This window comes from Heterocephalus glaber, unplaced genomic scaffold, assembly GCF_053883595.1.
Source record: "Heterocephalus glaber isolate CG9 unplaced genomic scaffold, H.glaber_assembly_v1.0 deba00001497, whole genome shotgun sequence".
NCBI classification, from domain to species: domain Eukaryota; kingdom Metazoa; phylum Chordata; class Mammalia; order Rodentia; family Bathyergidae; genus Heterocephalus; species Heterocephalus glaber.
The window spans coordinates 46952498-46971798 of NW_028258320.1; the positions used below are offsets into that span (position 1 = coordinate 46952498).

General features: G+C 41.5%; 1 protein-coding gene across 1 annotated transcript in view; it reads left to right on the forward strand.

The window, feature by feature from the left end:
* Positions 1-13217: 13217 nt before the first annotated feature.
* The window catches only part of LOC101715149 (scavenger receptor cysteine-rich domain-containing protein DMBT1-like), a 150988-nt gene continuing 144904 nt past the window's right edge, over positions 13218-19301 (forward strand). The window contains 1 exon segment of the mRNA XM_087185349.1: positions 13218-13281. Coding sequence (XP_087041475.1) covers positions 13218-13281 — 64 coding nt within the window.

Here is a 19301-nt window from a genome sequence, read left to right on the forward strand (position 1 = left end):
ATAATCAACAGTGCCATTTAAGGTCATATCAGGGCAATCCTTAACAAAACTGGGCTTAGAGGGACCAAACAAAACTACCAACAAACATAGTAACAGGTGCCAGCAATCTCGGTCTTCTTCAATCTCTAAATACATTGCCACCCACCTGTATACCACCTCTTAACTTCACAAATACTCTCCCAGTGCCCCTTACACCAGCTCTTTACCTCAGTTATAAAGTAACTCCAACAGTCTGACTTCCTGTTTTTATAACCATTGACAGATCTCTCATCTTCCTCTCTTCACATTGGCATAGCCCCTTGCATTTATCCTTCCTCTCCACATGCTCACACTTCATGCATCCCAGTACAATATAGTTTGTAAAGGATATTGACCAAAGGGTGAACTTATCAAATAAGCTTTTAATGTTTATGATTCACAAAAAGCCCACAAAGTCTCCCAACTCTCCCAAAGCAGATCCAAGGAGCAACAATGGAAAAGAAAACAAACATCAGGTAGCATGGCTTTATGAGATGATTAAAGAATACCTAAAGAAATTCAGTGAGCCCAAACAGGAAAGGACCTGGTCACAGAAGAAATCAAGGAAGAAATAAGACAGTTCCTAGAATTAAACAATAATGCCAATAAAACCTATCAGAACTGTGGAACACAGTGAAAGCAGTCCTAAGAAAGAAATTTATAGTTGTGAATGCCCACCTTAGAAAAACACAGTGAGCCTAAAGGAATAGCTTAATGATGTACCTCAAGGTCCTAGAAAAACAAGAACAATCCAAATCCAAAACCGGTACAAGGAAGAAAATTATGACGTTCAGGGTAGTGAATCAATGAATTGAAGAGTTGGTTGTTTGAAAAAATAGACAAACCTTTAGCTAATCTTACAAAAAAAGGGAAAGAAAGCACCCAAATCAATGCAATTAGAAATGAAAAAGGTGAGATCACAGTGGGTACCACTGAAATCCATATGATTAGCAACTGCTTCACAAAACTGTATGCCAATAAATTGGAGAACTCAGAAGGAATGGATGGATTCCTAGATATATATGAATTACCAAAACTGAATCAAGAAGATTTAAAACCATTGAATAATCCAATAATGGGCAATGAAATTGAAGCAGGAGTAAAAAACCTAACAATTAAGAAAAGCCCAGGTCAGTGAAGGGTGGGTGGAGAAGGTGGGCTTTCCACACTCAGGAAGCAACGAAAGGAGAGAGAGCCAGAGTACACTGGTGAGCTTGAGAACTGAAAGCGATTTGGTTTGCAGGAGAGGGAGTATGGGCCATGGTAGGGGAAGAGGCTCCCAAAAGGGGCAAAACAGAAGACCCTCTTAAGCTATGATGAAGAGTTGGTGCTTTTTCCTGTGGGTGAGCAAGACTTACCTAACCGAAGTAAGGAGATGATAGGTTATATATTTTAATTTTCAAAAACTTTATTAAGGTACACTATACATGCCATATAATTCATTCATTTAAGCATGCAATTTATGATTTTTGGTAAATTTTCCAAGTTGTACAACTGGCCCCACAACTTAATTTGGAACGCTTCCACCACCCTAAAAAGATTTCTTATGCTCTTTACAGTTATTCCCCAGGCAGCTACTAGTCCATTTTCGTTCTTGACAGATTTGCTTTTGATTTTTTTTTTAATTATAACTTTTTTCCTTGGTGTCCTGCTGCAGAGTGAGTTGGATATTCTGCTGCCCCTCTGGCACTGTGGGAGACACACCTAGGACCATGCTCATAAAACCTGTCCTCTTCTCATAAGGCCGAAAGTACCTGCCGGAGCCTGTAGCTGTGATAATGCCTGAGCTCCTGTACCTTCCGGTCCCCTGCACAGTAGGATCACAGAGCCTCTTAGCTTTCCATAGGCCCCAAACCTCCAGCAGATTATTGAGAAAGGGTGTTGACTGCGGTTTCCCTTATCTTTAAATTACAACTTCCTGCATTAGCCTGGCATGCAGATGGCGCCAGGCAAGCCTGAGTCTGACTCTGCTGGTCCCACCACAACCACACAAGGAAGGAAATGGGAATGGTCAACCTCCTTGTATTTGGACCTCTCCTTCCTGTCTTAGTCCTTGTGAAATCTGGACAAAAATAAAATGGAGACGACCTTCCTCCCTCACACCGCACTAGGTCAAGATTGTAGGTTGTGCTGCCTATCTTCTTCCTGTGATGGGGAAAGGTGGGAAGGACAGGGGTCAATAGGGTCCAGGTCCTACCCTTGCCTTATTGTGTCCTATGTCTCACTAGCCATCCCATCTGGCTCTTTGTCCCTTTTCTGCATTGCTACATATGGGAGAGAAAGAACTGGCCATCTCAGGGAGTTACATCCCATGAAGCTCACCAAATGGATGGTTCACCACATGGCTCATTCTGCCTGTAGAGGCTCAAGGAGAGAGGGCTAAAAAAGAGTTACCCATCATTATGTGCTATGGCTGTAGATTAGAGTCCCCAGAGTAACATCAAGCCACCAAATTCAAAGGCAAAGACCCAGAACATTTAAGGTTGGAGTATAGTGATGGGATAAGATTGATATTTGACTACTATATGGACAAACTTTGCTTTCCTCCTTACTCACAGAAGGACCCTAGGAGGTGGATTAACTATTAAGTGTGTTTTGCAAGTATTGACATTCCTGGCAATATGAAAACATTTTCCAAGTCGGGTGACCTCCACTGAGAGAGATCTCTGCTTGGTTGCTGAAACATATGTAAAAGAGACTGATCCCTTAAACATGCTTCTCTGTCCTGCAATGAATGGATCAAATGTGTGAATGAAATTTACCAAGAGGGAGCAAGGAATTAGCAATCAATCAGCCATTGTGCCATAGAGGTTTCCTTCATCCTGGATCTTCTTTCAACTTTCCTAATATTTATTATTGATTTTATGAGCATTCTTTGTAGTATTCATAAGATTCCCTACTGTTTTGATAATGTTATTTAAAAATAAAGATAGTTCTAATTTTTCCTTTCTAATATACATACTTTTTTATTTCTTTTTCTTACCTTATTGCACTGGCTAGATCCTCCAATAAAATGTTAACTAGAAGACAGTAAACATATTTGTTCAATTACAAAACTTGGGGAAAAGCATTTAGTGTTTTTCTTTTATTGAGCTGAAGTTCCTTTACAATAAATAGCTACTGAATTCTGAGAAATATTTTTCTGTATCTGCTGAGATAGTCAAAGCTTTTTCTCCTATACTCTGTTAACATGGTGAATCCTATCAACTCACTTTCAAATGTTAACTGGACTTTGCATTCCTAGAATAATGTACATTTCTACATATGGATAGTTTCTATAAAGAATTTCCCTGTGAGTGACTGTCTCTACACATTTGTTAAGCATTCCTTAGCACTAACTTTCAATCAAGTTTTTTTTAGCTGGGCACAGTGACATATCCTTGTAATCCCATTGGGAGGCTGAAGGAAGAGGATTGAGTTTGAGGTCAGCCTGGGCTACATAGTCAGTTCAAGACAAACCTGAACTACAAACAAGACACTATCTCTTGACTTTCTCTGGGAATCATGTAGGAATATGACCTCCTGAGTACAAATGAGGTTTGCTTAGGAGGAACAGGGAATGAATTTAGGGAATGATTGAAAAATACAGCTGTAAATACAGACTATGGCTTTAAGATAGCCTACACCTTGGCAACTAGTTTGATGAGTAAACATGAAAAATGAAAAGAAACATACTTTTGATGTAAACAGCAGCAAAACATTACTAAGATTTTCCTCTCCTTAAGCAAGTTTATGATTTATTTTTTATAAGTTTCTTGAAGAATATATACTTCTCTGTACTATGATCTGATATAGCAGTTGTTGGATGAAAATATTTAACTATTCTTAAAGATAAGGAAACAGAAAAGAATGTTGCTCTTCACATGCTAATACTACGTACAGGGTGGTTTGTAAACCTTCACCATTTAGATAAGTACATTATTTTGTAATATTCAGCAAGTTCTTTCCCAGATGTCGAAAAGGTTACTTCTAGTTTGAAAGCCATTCTAAAGCAATTCAAGAGTTTTTGTTTTTGTTTTAAGTACGTGGAAAAAATTAACAGTGACTTTACCTGACTCTGACATTTTAGCTAGACTTGAAGTATTTAATGCAGAAGTGTTTGTTCTGGTTCTCATGTGCAGTCACTGTACTTAAAGTCATGGTCTTGTAAGGGGACATTTTGCTATAGATAAAAATTTAAAATGCTGTGCATTCTGTGATCTCGGTAGATCTGATTCTGTTAATACATTGGCATTTCTACAACTCCAAGTAATCTTTTAATGCCTGATTTTTGTATAACACTTAAAATGCCAACACTATAAAGTGATATGGAACTAGCATATCCAATCCAAATGGAGAAAGAGAAGACAGAGATTAGTCAGAGGTGGGCCAAGCATAGACTGCCGGGGGCGCGTTGGAGATGTAGACTTACTTTTTCCTGTTCTACCAAGACCTGATACTATGCTTCAGAATAAGTCATTCTTCTAATTCTTGATGGTGATATATATTTCATTCTAATGTCTAATTAAGAGATAGTAGTCCCAAAATTGAGAATAAAAAGATCATCCATTATAGATCAAACTCAGAGACTCAAGCTAGCATTTTTTTAAAAGTATTAACTTAATGTACAAATAAAAAAAACATACTTGTTCAGTTCTCTACCTAGGCACTGTATCACCAGGAGTGAAAACCTCAAGTCACTAATGTGATCATGTGACCAAGACCCTTAACAAGCCGGGCCCAGGAAGGAGACTCTTGATTAGACCAAGAGTAATCCACACAAATGTAACACAGCAGAGAAAGAAGGAAGAGAAAGAGTTCAGGTCTTTTCATTTTAAAGAGAAAACTATAGTCTTGCAGGGAAGGAGGCTGTGCTGAGTTCAAAGAAAAAACAACAACAACAACAAACTTAAGAACTTAGACCAGTCAAAAAGAGCAGGTGATATAGATATAGGGGGAAAGAAATGCTGAGGAAAAGTGTTTTGGAATCAAACTTCAAACTTCAAGGAAAGGACTGCTCAAAAGACAATAAGGCCCCTCTGCCACCTGACTTCACAATGTAAGAAGGAAGGATTGTGAGTTTTTAGGTGAGTTTTGCATTTACAGGGCCTGTGGCTCCCGGAGGTCCCATTTGTGAATCTATAAAAGATGTTGGATGGTGAAGAGTGAAGAGAAGAACCTATAGAAGCTGCCATCAGCTGGGTCCCCTGGGTGAAGGGCAGGTGAGCGCCTGGTCATAGCTGACCCTGCATCTAAACCAGGGTTTCCCTCCCAGTAGAACCCCTATCAGGTCAGGGAAGTGGGGGCAGCCCTCCTATCATTCTCTCAGGAGATCGGCTTTGCAGAGCTCTGTAGAGAAAAGTGAGTGTACCGGTGAAAGTCTCAATGATGTGCCCAATGTTACACTAGTTTAAATTAGAAAAAGCAAAACAAGACAAAAATTTTTCAAACTCTATTAATCTCATTATAATCTGAGGTCAGTTTCTCCAGGAAATAGTGTGGCGACTGAACGGCGCAAATCTGTCTGATAAGGAGAGTGAAACTGAATCCGAAACTGAAGAAATTCACACAGGGAAATATTGGTAGGCAACGGTTTAGCAGTTCCCACTGTCACCATCATGAGATGACACATTTGGTCTGAAGTCAGTAATAATAATAATAGGTAATAGTCATTGAACATTTACTTTAAGCAGTACCGATCTATGAGCTATACATGCACTAACTCATTTAAATACACATATATTAAAAACAACAAGAACAAGAGTTGTTGGGAGACATCTACTTCCAAAATAAACCAGATTAAGAGCTTTAGTGACCTGTTGTGATAGGCAGTTGATGCTAGAGATATTGGAGTCACTATGGGAACTGGGCAATGTCCACTGGGTTTATGCTTTATGTTGGGAGATCTGGTCGAAGAAGGGGCTGGGACTCTGAGGGATTAGAGAAGACACTCAGGGACCCATTACTCGCCGATGGGAAAGATCTGCAATGTTTTATGAGACAAACGTAGCCATCTGTACCAGTTGAATATGAGCCCTATCAATCCTAATCCACCTTCAAGCTTTTCAGGATATTTCATCAGCTCCTACCATCAGCATGGTGGAATGATGTCTCACGAAATACAGTGTGTTTTCCTGTATCCATTTCTTTCTGCATAAAAATGTAATGCATTCTCTGTCTGAAAGCAACCCTGCTTGCTTTCCCAGGGTTTGCAAATCCCTGTATTCCTGTGTGACAGTGGCCTTTTCCAAGGGGAGGTGGAGCTGAAGTTGTAAAAAAACACAGACTCCCAGAACAGTGCAAACAACTGGTTTCTCTCTGAACTTCGCTGGAGACCTCTAACCCCTCAAGGGACTCATCCAGGACAGGATTTGTGTTTTTCAAAAGGCTGAACTTAATTGAGCACACATAACAAGATCATGTGAGTTATGGTATACAAACATGAAACCTTCTTATCTTAAAACCTTGGTTGGCAAGGCTCCTCCTGAGGTTACTGGAAGTCTCCTGGGTGAAAGGGAGGAGTTACAGTCTATCTTATTTGGAATCTAATCCCAAAGAAAGTACACTTTCATGATCTTTCAACTGTGTGCCTTGGAACAGAGTCCTGGGCAGAGCCCTATGGTTAATGCTGAGAATCTCAAAATGACTGGCTGAATTCTTGTGTGAATTGGGCAATACTTTATCCCATTTTGTCTAACAGTCCACCAATTCTTTGAATGGGAAATCCATTCGCATTTTTAACAATTATAGTCAAAACAAAAGGAGGACTCTGCAGAGCCTACAGTGGCTGTTAGGTTCACCATCCCCTCCTCCACATTCTTTTTCTGGAAGGAGGTGACAGAAGCATAAATAATGGCATAATAAACTCAGTCCCAGTTATTTCAGGAAAAAGACGCATTCTGCACATACAAATGTGTTACCCTTGACCTCTCTCTTAGAAGGTGGATAGTTTCTCTGGAGTGAGAAACTGAAAGTGTAAATAAGGACTAAAAGGTAAATTAGATGATGTGAAATAGGAAGAAAAGAGGCAAAGGGAAACTGGGAGGGGTAGGGGAAAGGAACAAAGGGAATGTAATTAATATGAGAAAAGGGAAAAAATGGAAAGAAAGTCTTTGTAAATAGGGAGGGATGGAGGGGTTGAAGGGAGGGCAGGGGAAGGGGGAAAAATAAGAACCAAGAGAGATTATGTAAAGGTGCAAATTTCCAATGATGAATGTCATTATATTGTATACCTAAAATGTACCAATCAAATTAATAATAATAAAAAAAAGAAGGTGAATATTTTTTCCGGTCATGGTTGCAGTTTGTTCTGATGTAGCCAACAATTCCTTTGCCTTTTACCCCCTCTTGGAGTTGGAATCTCTGGATTAAAATCTTAATCTCCAGCTAGTTGTATGAACTTCTATAAATTCATGTTTTAAAATAAATCTTTAAAGTTGGGCATGGTGGGTCTATTATCCCATCTACTTGGGATTCTCCTCAACTGTTCCAGGTGGCTTTTTAAAAAAAGGATACAGAGGCAGCAAGCATGAGAACCAGCCAACCAGAAAATAAAAATTAAAAATAAAATAAAATGAATTTTAATTGAGTCCTACTAATCTAGGTACCAGGGAGGCAGCAACAAACTGGCAACCTGACAGGTCTCTTCACAAAGCCACATGTACAACACTTGGGCCATACGCAGGATCTACCTCCTAAAGAGCCGAGAGTGTTAAATGATGTGCATATAAAACACTGAACACCATGTAGGGATGCAGGAAGCACTTAGGGGGCACCAGCCGTTCTAGGTTAGCATCCTAGGCTTCATTAGATAATCTTTAACCCAGAAACTGTGAGGCTGAGAGTTCCTGTTGGTCTCCACCCACAGCCTCTACCCCCCACCTGGACCTAGCTTCCTGAAGGACCAGTGAAGTTTTGGAAGCTGGGCACAAACATGGTGGGATAAATGAGGCTTTGGTCAGAAATAGAAACCAATGAAACTAGTGCTTTGTTTTCTTTTGAACACTTATGAAGAAGAAGAAGTCTGGATTTCTTTAAATATCAGCATAATACAACCCAACTGCATTTTGTTCCAGTGAAAGAATTGATGGTTTCTGTGTACAGGGATCAGTAAGGGCCAAAGAATGCAGCAGGGGTGATGCCTTGCTGATTTTAGACAGACAAAGCATTGCTTTAAAATGTATCCAATTTAGTCTACTATTGGGAACAAGGCCAATAGCCATCAATAGAAGAAATATGAGATAAATTATGGGGCACTCGTTTATGAAATATGCAGCAATTCAGGATCTATCATGTTTCCAAAAAAAATCAGACTGGAAATTTCTTATGATAAGTTAAAAAAAAGCAAAATGCACCATTCACAATCATAACATTATATAGAATATGTGAACCCCAAATTGATGATGAAATAATTAACAACAAAAGCAAAAGACACAATGCCTTAAAAACAGCTTTAAAGGATATAAACCAATAATGCTTAACTTGGGACTACTGGTTTTATTTTCTTCTGCAAATTTTCATATACTCCATAGTTTTTCTTTAGGGAACATGTGGTATTTTGATCACGTCAACAAATTAAATATATGAAATACATCATGAGCATTTGATGGAATTTGATCTGGATTTCTTCTTATCCATGTTCTATTACTATGTTTCACAGTATTGATGAAGAAGGCATAGCCCAGATTTACTCCTGGAGAGGACCCCAAGTGACGTTTATTTGATACACCTCCTGCCTCAAGCAAGTCTGATAATATTATACCTATTCTACAAGAAAGGCAACAAATAGAGTGAGAAGAAGACAGGTCTCAAGGTCATACAGGGAGTAAGCAGCTGAATGGGAGACTAGAGCTCAGATTTTCTTTTTTTATTTTTGCATTGCTGGCCAATGAACTCAGGCCCTTGTGCCTGCTAGGCAAGTTCTCTCCCAATGAGCTACATCCATATTCCCTTCAATTTTCTTTTTTCTTTATTTTTTTTTCTTTTGTATCCTTTGCAGTGCTTATTTTATTTTATTTTTCCCCATAAGTTTATTGGTACATTTTAGGTATACATTATGATCACATTCAAGATATGTCATGTACAAGTACAAATTCTCAAATTTCCAATTTTCTTAATAGAGAAATAACATTATGTTATGTCAGTACTCCTCACAATTTACTACAGTCAAAATTTATGTTCTCTCTGAGCTAATGCAATGTCCTAAAGAAGAATAATGGGAGTCTCAACATTTCATTAAAATCTGCAATTCATTGTTCGTATTACAGAGAACACTAGAACCAACTCTTTTGAGTTCTTGAAAGCCTCCTGTGTCTTCATTCTTCCTTGGTCCCTTCAGTTTCCGATCCATGAGTCCAGGCTGGTGCCTTGGTGTCCTAGGATCTTACCTGATCTGGTCCAGAGGTTCGGTTAGAACACTGGGAACAGGGAGTTCAGGCCGAATCGGCCCGATTGCTCTCCTCTCTCATCCAACAGTCTCATTCATCTCAGCAGATATCTCGACCCAAAGTTACTGACTCAAAGAGCCCCCTAGGTGTCCCCCATTCTCACCCAACCTCTCTGCTTTATTGTGCTCCAAGGAACTTTATACCAGTACATGCTGCATATTCACTTGGTTGTATGATCTGTCTTCTCCAAACAGAGTGCACACTGCCCAAGGACAGGGGATGCTGTCTGTCTGGTTCTCTAATCTAGCCCCAGTACCCAGTGGATATTTATTACAGGAAAGGAAGGAGGAAGTTGTGATCCCCTCCTCCTGCAGGTGCCATCTCTGCCCACCTGGCAGCCCTGTCTTCTTAGAGCTACTGTTGAGCCTTCCCAGGTGGCCACATGTATCCCTGATGCATTTCTCTATGACTGAGCTTCTCTGGAGTCATTGAGTTCTGGGAATCCAAGAGAGCCAGCATACAGGAACAGCAGCAGCCATGAGCAGATGCAGGTGCCTGAATACCACACTGGCAGGCAGGTGTCAGCTGGGAGCCTTGAGTTTTCCCAGAGAAGGCTGCATTCCTTCCAAAGCAGCCCTGGTGAAACCAAGTCTTAATCAAATGCTCAAACCACTCACTCATCACAGTATACGAACACTCGGGTGGTAAAGCTCTAACCCTAATAGGCTTTTCATTCTGGTCCAATTTTTCCAAAATTCTGATGTTCATGTTGAAAGAGCCAAGACACAGACCAGTTTATTATATATAACCCCCCCATTAGTACATGTTTGTGGTACATAATGACTATGTTTATCATGGGGAGTTGGTACAAACTTCAACTTATCAACACTAACTGTAATAAAAATATCTGAGGTCCTTTCCACATGGAACATTTCATGCAGTTTTACAGTGGCTTACAGAGCATTGTTATTAATCATAACATTTAGGAACAGCAGTTGTCATTTACATTCCAGGGTCTTTTCTAGGAGCTCTTCAGACCCATCCTTCACTATTTGCAAGCCCCTGAGAGACCCTGGTCACTGTTTCTATGTGAGAGTGCAGACAGAGAAAGCAAGGAGAGTTTGCCACTAGAGCCCTGGTGGGGTCCTATCTTGATCTGTTTTGCAGCAGGACAATTTCCAAGTGGAAAATTTAGCTCTTTCATAATATGATGAGACATTCTTGTGATGTACTAATCTATGATCTTTCCCCCATTTCATTGTGCCTCCTGTTCCCTCCAGGAGCAATGGTGCTAGAAAAAAAGAAGTCATTTTATGAATTTATTGTTCAAGGATATAGGACAGTAAATATTTGGAAGAAATCTAATCTGGTCCTTTGAAGTGTTGAGGGGGCAGAAGTGAAATGGGAGGTCGATGCTGATGCATCTCTGATCCCCACAGGACAACAGAACACTAATATTTTGGAAATGGAAGGAACTAAAATAGGAGGCTTATGTCCCTTCCACCATCCGAGACCTACAGAGATGGCATCTTTACCAGAGATCCCCATTGTCTTGCAGCACGAGTGTGAGAGGAGAGAGACACAGGGCTCAGGGTAGTTCCTGAAGAGGGTCTTCTCCTGGGAAAGCCTGCAGAAGTTAGAGCTGGGAGAGGGAACATGTGCATTGCAAGGGAGCTGAAGGACTGAAAGCGGGAGGTGGGACAAGCAGGACCAGGGATGCTGAAGAAAGTAGTGAGGATCCTGCATCTTGAGAGCACCTAGTGACAGCGACACTTTCACAAGCACCAGTGTGGAGGGGTGATCATGTCTGAGGTGGCACAGGCCTGGGCATGTAACATGGGTGGCAACATGAACAGGAGCCCATGTCCAGGAACCAGGGGTTCCCCACAGACCTAGGGTTCCCACAACATGCCCCACTCTTAAAGTCACTTTGAAGAAGGGAAAGGAAGCCCTGGATTTACTGAGTAGATCTGAAATGTTTGTTTTAGATTTATTTTGATTTAATTATAGACGACCGCTAGGAAGAACAGGAGCTCCAAAGAGAAGTTGAGTTATAGGAAAATTATAACAGAGATTCACTTTTGATCCTTGAAATACCAGCACATTTATTTTTGTCTACATATCGCTTCCTCCATGCCTCTTTTTCTCTGATCTAAAAGCATGGGAGGCTGTCAGAAACCCTTAAAACCCCTGTTATAAAAACATCTATTAAGAAATAGCAATGTTGTTGCTGTATAATGTGTAAATTTTAACATATGCCTAATTTTATCCTCCCAACAGCCCTCTAAATTAAGCAGAGCAGAGAAGATTATCTCATTGTTTGGAGGAGGGAACCAAAACTCAGTGAAGCTAAGATGATTATCCCAAATCACAATACAGTGGTGCCTTGGTTCAAGAACTTAATTTGTTCTACAATTTTGGAAAAGATGACCATGTTTCTGTTTGTGTGGGAAAGATGGTCACAGTCATGTTTGTCACCCAATGCAGTTTGCAAACAAAACAAAATTTTGGCAACCACTTCTGTTTGCGAACCAAACTGTTTGCAAACAAAAGTATTCGTGAACTGAGGTACTACTGTATAGGGAACAAGACCCAAGCCTCTACACCCAGATCCTCTCTCCTCTGTTCTACCCTTCACACTAATTTTGCCATCATGACTAAGTGTGGACCTGAATATTTTTTGGTTTTCCATACACAACTGAGGCCCAGAAGCCATTCCTGCTAGATGTGATGATATCACTCAACTGGCAGAGTAGCTTTGAAAAATAAGATTATTCAGATAAGAAAAATGCTTTATTGCAACTCCTTCTCACAATTCAGAACTCGAGAGTCTACAAAACATTCTTCTCCTTTTTCCCTGTTCCATCTACAGGAATATGGAGCTAGATATATGTTCCAGGAGGTGTGTTCTCTATTAAATGACCTGTATACAATGATCAGAGCAGAGAATTCCTTGAAGTCATGGAATAATTTGTTAGTACAAATTATTGACCAAAATAGAAACCAAAGGTCAGGGAGGCAATAACTTGAATGTCAAATATTTGTAAGTACTGCACTGTTCAATTCAACACATATTTAAGTAGAAGAAGGCATCATGCTAAGCACATTATAAATAAATGATATTATAAGTTAGACTATAAAAAGTCTGAAGAAAAGTCCTGCCCTCAAAAAGTTTGAAAGCTGGGCTGGGGATTTAGCTCAGTGGTACCACTGCTTGCCTCGAAAGCGCAAGGTCCTGTGTTCGATCCCTGTTACCGGGGGGAAAAAAAGTTTGAAAGCTAATAAAGGAAAATGATAAAGCTAAAAATGGCAGTGATGACAATCCAGGTAGAATATATTAAGTGTGATTAGAAGTATCAAGTATGGGACAAATATGTCCTTGGGAAGTAAGGAGAAAAATTCAAGAAAAGATGAATCAGGATGTGAGCATTGAAAGATGAGTAGAATTTCAGCAGCAGCTTCCATGGAAACAGCCACATACAAAAGGAAGCGGTGCTCTCAGTGGGATCTAGAGTTTCTGGTGACCACCTTCCCCCAAGGGGGTGGAGGATCCCACCTACTAGGCAGGTATCAGTACCCTGTTACCTTTTCTTCTCTCTGATGTATATTTCCAACTGTTCTATGAGATCCCTCTGATAGGCAGAATCACTCTTTCCCCCACAGTGAATATACCCAAAATGCCAAAGCAAGTGACTTGTCCCCTGTTCAGATCACCTGCTAATCCAAGCCTGAGAAGAGCATCAGGTTCCCCAGGCACGCCCCCACCAAGCAAGCTGGAAAGCATATAAAGCTGAAACTCCAGGCTGGCCAGTAGCTGGAAGCCCTCCTCCCACCATGGGCTGCCACCCCCTCCTCCTCTGGCTGCTGTTCTTCCAGGCCATTGTTCTACCTGTGGCAGGTATGGCAGCTAATGCCCCAGAGCTATTTCTGCTCAAATCCCCTTACAAGCTGGGGAGCTGGGAAGCCCAGAAAAAGAGAGCTTTTAGTCTGTTTAAAGAAATCCAATCACCAAAGAGATGCTGCTGTGCTGATCGCCCGTGCATCATTATGATCAATTTTAGAGAAGCGTCAAATATTTTCTATAAGATCTGTTTTCTGTGAACAAAGCATTAGCCAATTTATTGCTCTTGTAAAACATGGGTCTATTTGTAGGAATCTGGAGAGAGATGGAAACAGAAGGAATGCTTGGCTGTGGGATAATCCAGTGAGGTGCTTTAAAATGTTCTTTGGTTTACATATTGATATTTTAATATTTAGCACAAAGGATATTAAACTAAAGTCATGATTTCTTTGCTGTTACTAAATGGAGTCAGACAATGTGCAGTAAAAATATATTTTACCTTGAAATACTTGACATTATAAAATATTATCTGAACTTAATTTATGAAGCAGTCTAATCTGAAAATCTGTACCTTTCTATAAAAGCCAGATTAATCAATTTTATATTCTTGATTTTAATGTGTATTCCTAATCCTCTTAAGGAAATTATAAATTAATTTGGAAGCAAATTAACTTAAAATATCTATCTAATTTCAATTATTTTTAATTGTTATTTTGTGGCTTTGGGGAAAAATATAGAGTCCTTTATCGCACAGATTTTTGACTTGTGTTGACAAATGAAAATTTGGAAATACTGTTGACCAACAAATAGCTAAAATATAATTCTTACTACCACTAACAAAAATATATAACTCACCAGCTGTACAATAGTGGTTGAGTGTAAAGTTTATACTGACTCTTTTTATCCTGTCAGTAATTGTATGGGTATGTTTATTTTTAATATTCAAATGTATTTACCAAGACATACTAGGGTTTTCTTCTTTTTCTTTTTTCCAGTACCGGGGATCGAACTCAGGACCTTGCACTTGCAAGGCAGGCGAGTTGCCACTGAGCTACTTCCCCAGCCTCATTCTAGGGTTTTTAGAAGGGTTTCGATGATTTCTTAAATTTTTTGTTTCTGGACTTTCTCTCTCATCTCTGTGTCCTAAGAGGTTTAAACTTGGGAATATAAAACTTAGGGCCAGGAAGGACTGGCTCATTGAAGTCCTAACTGTGTATTTTCTGAACTACAGGCTTTAAATTTCTCCATGTAAGAGATTCCAACTGAATCTCCATGCCAAATCCTTTCATGTAAGAAGGGTATGATACATAGAATTAAGGGAATTTAGTGAAATAATGTTTGTAAAATACTTGTAAGAGTGCTTCAGACATAGAAAATAATCAATATTAACTGCCATTGTAGATCCCATCAATTGCAAAATATATATTTTAAACTGAGAAGAGAGGAAAAATATAGATTCTCCAATTCAGAATACAACATACCATGTTGTCTTCATTCCCCTAAGAAACCAAAATATTTTCTCCTTTCAATATTTCAGTAGTAACTTTCATGCAATACATTCAACTTAAAAATACATCGGGAAAGGAAGTTTTTTCTCCCAGTATATCCATACTACACGGGTTAGTACTCTGAGAATTTATGAAGTATACATCATGTTTGCCTGAAAGGTGATAGGACTTTCTGAAGCATATGAACTCTGGGAAATTTCTGAGAGAATTCAAAATTCAAGTTCATCACTTTTGTTCCTTTGAGGTGAAGATGATGCTGAGTTAGTTCTATGATGCTCAAAGTGATCAATTGTCGGTTTTGGAGATGTCCTTATAGGATTAGTTATAAGCAACACCCAACCCTGTCCAGAAGGAATCTCAGTGAGCTCTACCTTTCATCCATAGTCTGATGTTACTCTTGGGAAGTGGACATGGCCTGTGACTTGGTCTGTTTGGAATCAAGTTCTCAAAGGATTTAGGATAGATGCAAGGGTAGGAAATGAAGAGAGAATTCCAAGTCTAGGATAAGTTTAGTGATTTTGTGGAGCTTGGAAAAAACTGCCCTCAAATCCAGCAATTCTCTCAAGACTGCACCTTGATACCTACATGATAATGTATTGGGACAGCAGAGTGGGTCCCTTGGTCCAACCCCACCTCTTATCTCATTGAAACAGCAAATCCCAATGAAAAAATCAGCCCAGATGAGGGCAGTTCCCACATGGAATAGGGAACTCTGATAATCCAGTTACAATATTCAACTCTCCTCTTCCTTGCCTTAGTCTGCTTTCCTTGGAATTTGCCAGCTTTCTGCTAAATGCCATTATCCTTGGCATAGATTCCTGCACAAAAGAGGGTATATGTAACCAGTTGTGGTAAATGAATGGAAAAACAATGAGCAAGAATATCACACCCATGGCTTATCTCTGCTCATGAGACCCTCCCAAAATAAAAACAAGAGGGTTATAAGGCTGGTTCCTGTGACCTGCTGAAAATCTAAGGATATTTAGGAGACTCAGAAGATCTTGCAGACACACAAGTCTCAGTTATCTCTTTCTCTCTTTTTTTTTTTTTTGTTCCAGGCATTGAACTCAGGACTTTGTGTTTGCGAGGCAGGCAATGGAACCACTGAGCTAAATCCCCGGCAAGTCTCAGTTATCAATGGGGACATTTTCTCCTTGGCTCCTGGGTGCCTCCTTTATCTTTGCCCTCTTTGCAACCTTTTTTGTCTATTTTTATGCTCTCACCACATCTTTTCCCCCAAATGTGTATGTCACCCTACAGTTAATGGCTGAATGCCCTCGAGCTTCCGGGAGCCCAGGATTAGTGACATGATATGATCTAGTAAGCTTTATCAGGCCTCTTGGGCTGATTGCACAAGAGCTTCTCAGTCAATGGGGCCAATGGGGCCTGCCAAGAACACCCTACAAGGGCCCATTGCAGGTCCCTGCAGGCCACAGGAAACTGGAAGAGTTTAGGGAACTTGCAGATCATTAGAGCTCAGCTGATATCAGGGCCATTTACATGAAGAGTGAGGCAAAACGGCAACTTGCTGGCCACTGGAGAAAGAAGGGCTCTCTCTGAGAAGGTGATGATCCGTTCAGCTGTGGTGCTGTGCAACTCAGTCCCTTCCTTCCATCGCTCTCACAGCCCCACCCGACACACTTTGCCTGCCTCTGCTTCCCCAGACCACTGCCTGCCAACCCTGCTGCCACTCGGGTGAGACGAGATTCCTGAGCGTGCACAGCTGCCCTGCAGTCCCACATACCTGGGGGCAAATGCTTGGCAGATGCCATACTGCCCAGCTCTGCTGACAGCACCGAGGGCCACACACTCACACCCAGTCATACTCCTCTGTTCACACACTCACACTCTCACGCATTTATTCACATTCACATAATCACGTGCTTATTCTCATTATACACATTCATACACACACACACTCACCACACATGACCAACTTGTTTTGCCCACTCTTTTCTCACCCCCAAAGAAGCCCTGCTGACCCTCTCCCTTGCTCTCAGTGCCACCCCCCCTTACTAAGCCATCAGTTGGCTCCTAGCCCTGTCTTAAATCTTCCCTCATCCCTGACTCTTTATCATATACATACACAAAACACTCCCCAAATGCTCCAAGCAAAATAGGCAAGACAGATACCTCTCCAGCTTCCTAGGCTGCCCTGGATTTCTGGGGTTTTTTGGTACTGGGGATCAAACTCGGGTCCTTGCACTTGAGCAGCAGGCGGCGAAACCACTTAGCTAAATCCCCGGCTACCCTGGCTTTCTGTAGAGGAGGTGCTGGGGCAGCCTGGGAGAGACAGGAGCTTCCTGTTATGTGTATACCGTGCCCTCCTCAAGATTGGAAGATGTTGATATTCTGTATCAGAGACTCAGGACTGCTATAACTCAGTGGTGGAGCACACAGTTAGCATGTGTCTGGCCCTGGGTTCAATCCTCAGCAAACCCCTAAAAAAAACACAAAAAACAAAGAACAAACACGAGGATTCAGGTCCCTGCTGCAGCCGCTTCTGGAAGCTGCCCTCTCCTCACAGCCAGCCTCTGGCCAAGTGTCACAGTGCCACATTCTCACTCCTCACTTTCTAACCCTGGGCACGCTGCGGCTTCACTCCAACACCTTTCTGAACATGCTCCTTTTGAGGGAGAATATCCACTGGCCTTTGATTGCCAATCCAGTGGCCTTGGTCTGGGCAGCTGTCCCGGTGCCCAGACCCTGGTTCCTCCTTGGCCCTGTGGCATAGCCTTCTTCTTCTCTTCCTGGCTACCCCATCACCTTCCTTCTCACTTAAAATCTGGCCCTCTAGTCTATGCACCTTCTGAAGGGTCTAATCTGCTTCCTGACTTCAGCAATTGTTAAAATCGTATGATCCTCTAGCTAGGTGTGGTGACACACACCTATTATCCCAGTACTCATGAGGCAGAGACAAAAGGATTGCCCAATTCAAGTCAGCCTGGACGACACAGCAAGAACTGTCTCAGAAAACAGCCCTCCCCCTCAAAAAAAAAATTGTATGACCCTCCAGATCAAGGTCTCCACCACTTATGACACTCTGGCCTTCAGGCTCACCTTTGTTGTCCTGTCGCTGGCCTTTGGATGCTTGCACTGATGCCTCCCAGCCTGTATTGTCCTTTATTTCCTATTAGCTGGCCAGACCCATTACTGACTGCTACCTCCACAATGTCTTTCACGCCCTTCCTCAGTCTTCTCCCATTGCCATCACTGGGCTCAGGCTCTGTTCTTTCTTTTCCTCTCCTACCTCTAGCCTACTGCCTTGGAATCAACCCTGCTCATCCACTGGGTTTGATCATCCTAAGGCTCTGCTATCTCATTATTTTATTGCTTTCCTCAGAAACTTCCAACAGCTTCCTGTTACCTACAAAATTAAGTCTAAGACCCTTGGCCTGCCATTCAAAGTCCTTCAAAACCTGTCCCAACCTACCTCCCAGTTTTATCTCAATATTATATTTCATCTTTCCATGGACCTTTCACCTATTCCACATCCTTAGGAAATATATTTGAAGAAATTGATGGTTTGGGGGGATGTTTTTTCTTGTCTTTTATTTAAGACAGGGTCTTGCTGTGTTGCCAAGGCTGGCCTTGAGCTACTGAGACCAAGCAATCCTGCCTCAGCCTCCAAGTAGCTTGCACCACAGATGTGTGCCACCATGCCTGGTGTTATGGCTTTGAAATCTTACAGGGTGGTCTTCTTCTCCTCCTTCCATCTCACCACCCACACAAACACCCTTTCTAGGACCCCATGTGTGGCAATGAGCAAAAGATAAGTGAGGTCCGCTTTACGGAGATGAACAACCACATTTTGCAATTGTCTCCGTTGGTAGCATCAATCACCTGGACGCTTGCTGGGGTGCTCTCCCCAGGCCTTTAGCCACCTAACTCACGGACTGTCCCAGGGAGCCACTGATGTCTATGTTGGTGGCACCCCTGATTCCTAGGTGTTGGACTTTCCTATGTGCAGTAAGTTTAGCAAAGAAGTCTGGGTGTTAGGGAACAGCATCCACGTTTCACTTAAAATAATTCACACTATGATATTTTGAGCAGTTTGACCACTTGAACCTGAAACTACTGCAGAGGAAGAGCAAGCTTGGAATGAATTTTGGCATCCAAAGGTGTCTGCAGGTGTGATTCAGTGGAAGCAGCAAAGCAGGCGCTCAGCCAAGTTACTGTGGCCCTCATGGGGTCCTCCATGCTCAACAAAGATTGCACAGGGTCCCCCTCTGAAATGTGGCTTCGCATCCTCTTCTCTGTCTCCACTGCCTCTGCCTAATTTACCTCCTTGAGACATCCTGCTCGGGCAGTTCCAACACCCTCATGACTGCCTTTTCTATCTCTAGTCCACCCCCACTCAGTCCATCCTCCAATCTTCATGAGTGTTGCCCTTATAAACTGCAGCCCAGCCCTGTATGGCTCTCTTTGTTCACGGGGGACTCTGTGCAGATGCATATGCCCATCATGCTCTGACCCTGTTGACCACCCATGATCACTGTTCTGTGAACTCCCTGGTATTCTACCTGCAACCCAGTCTTGCCTCATTGCATATCATTTCTGGAATGTGGC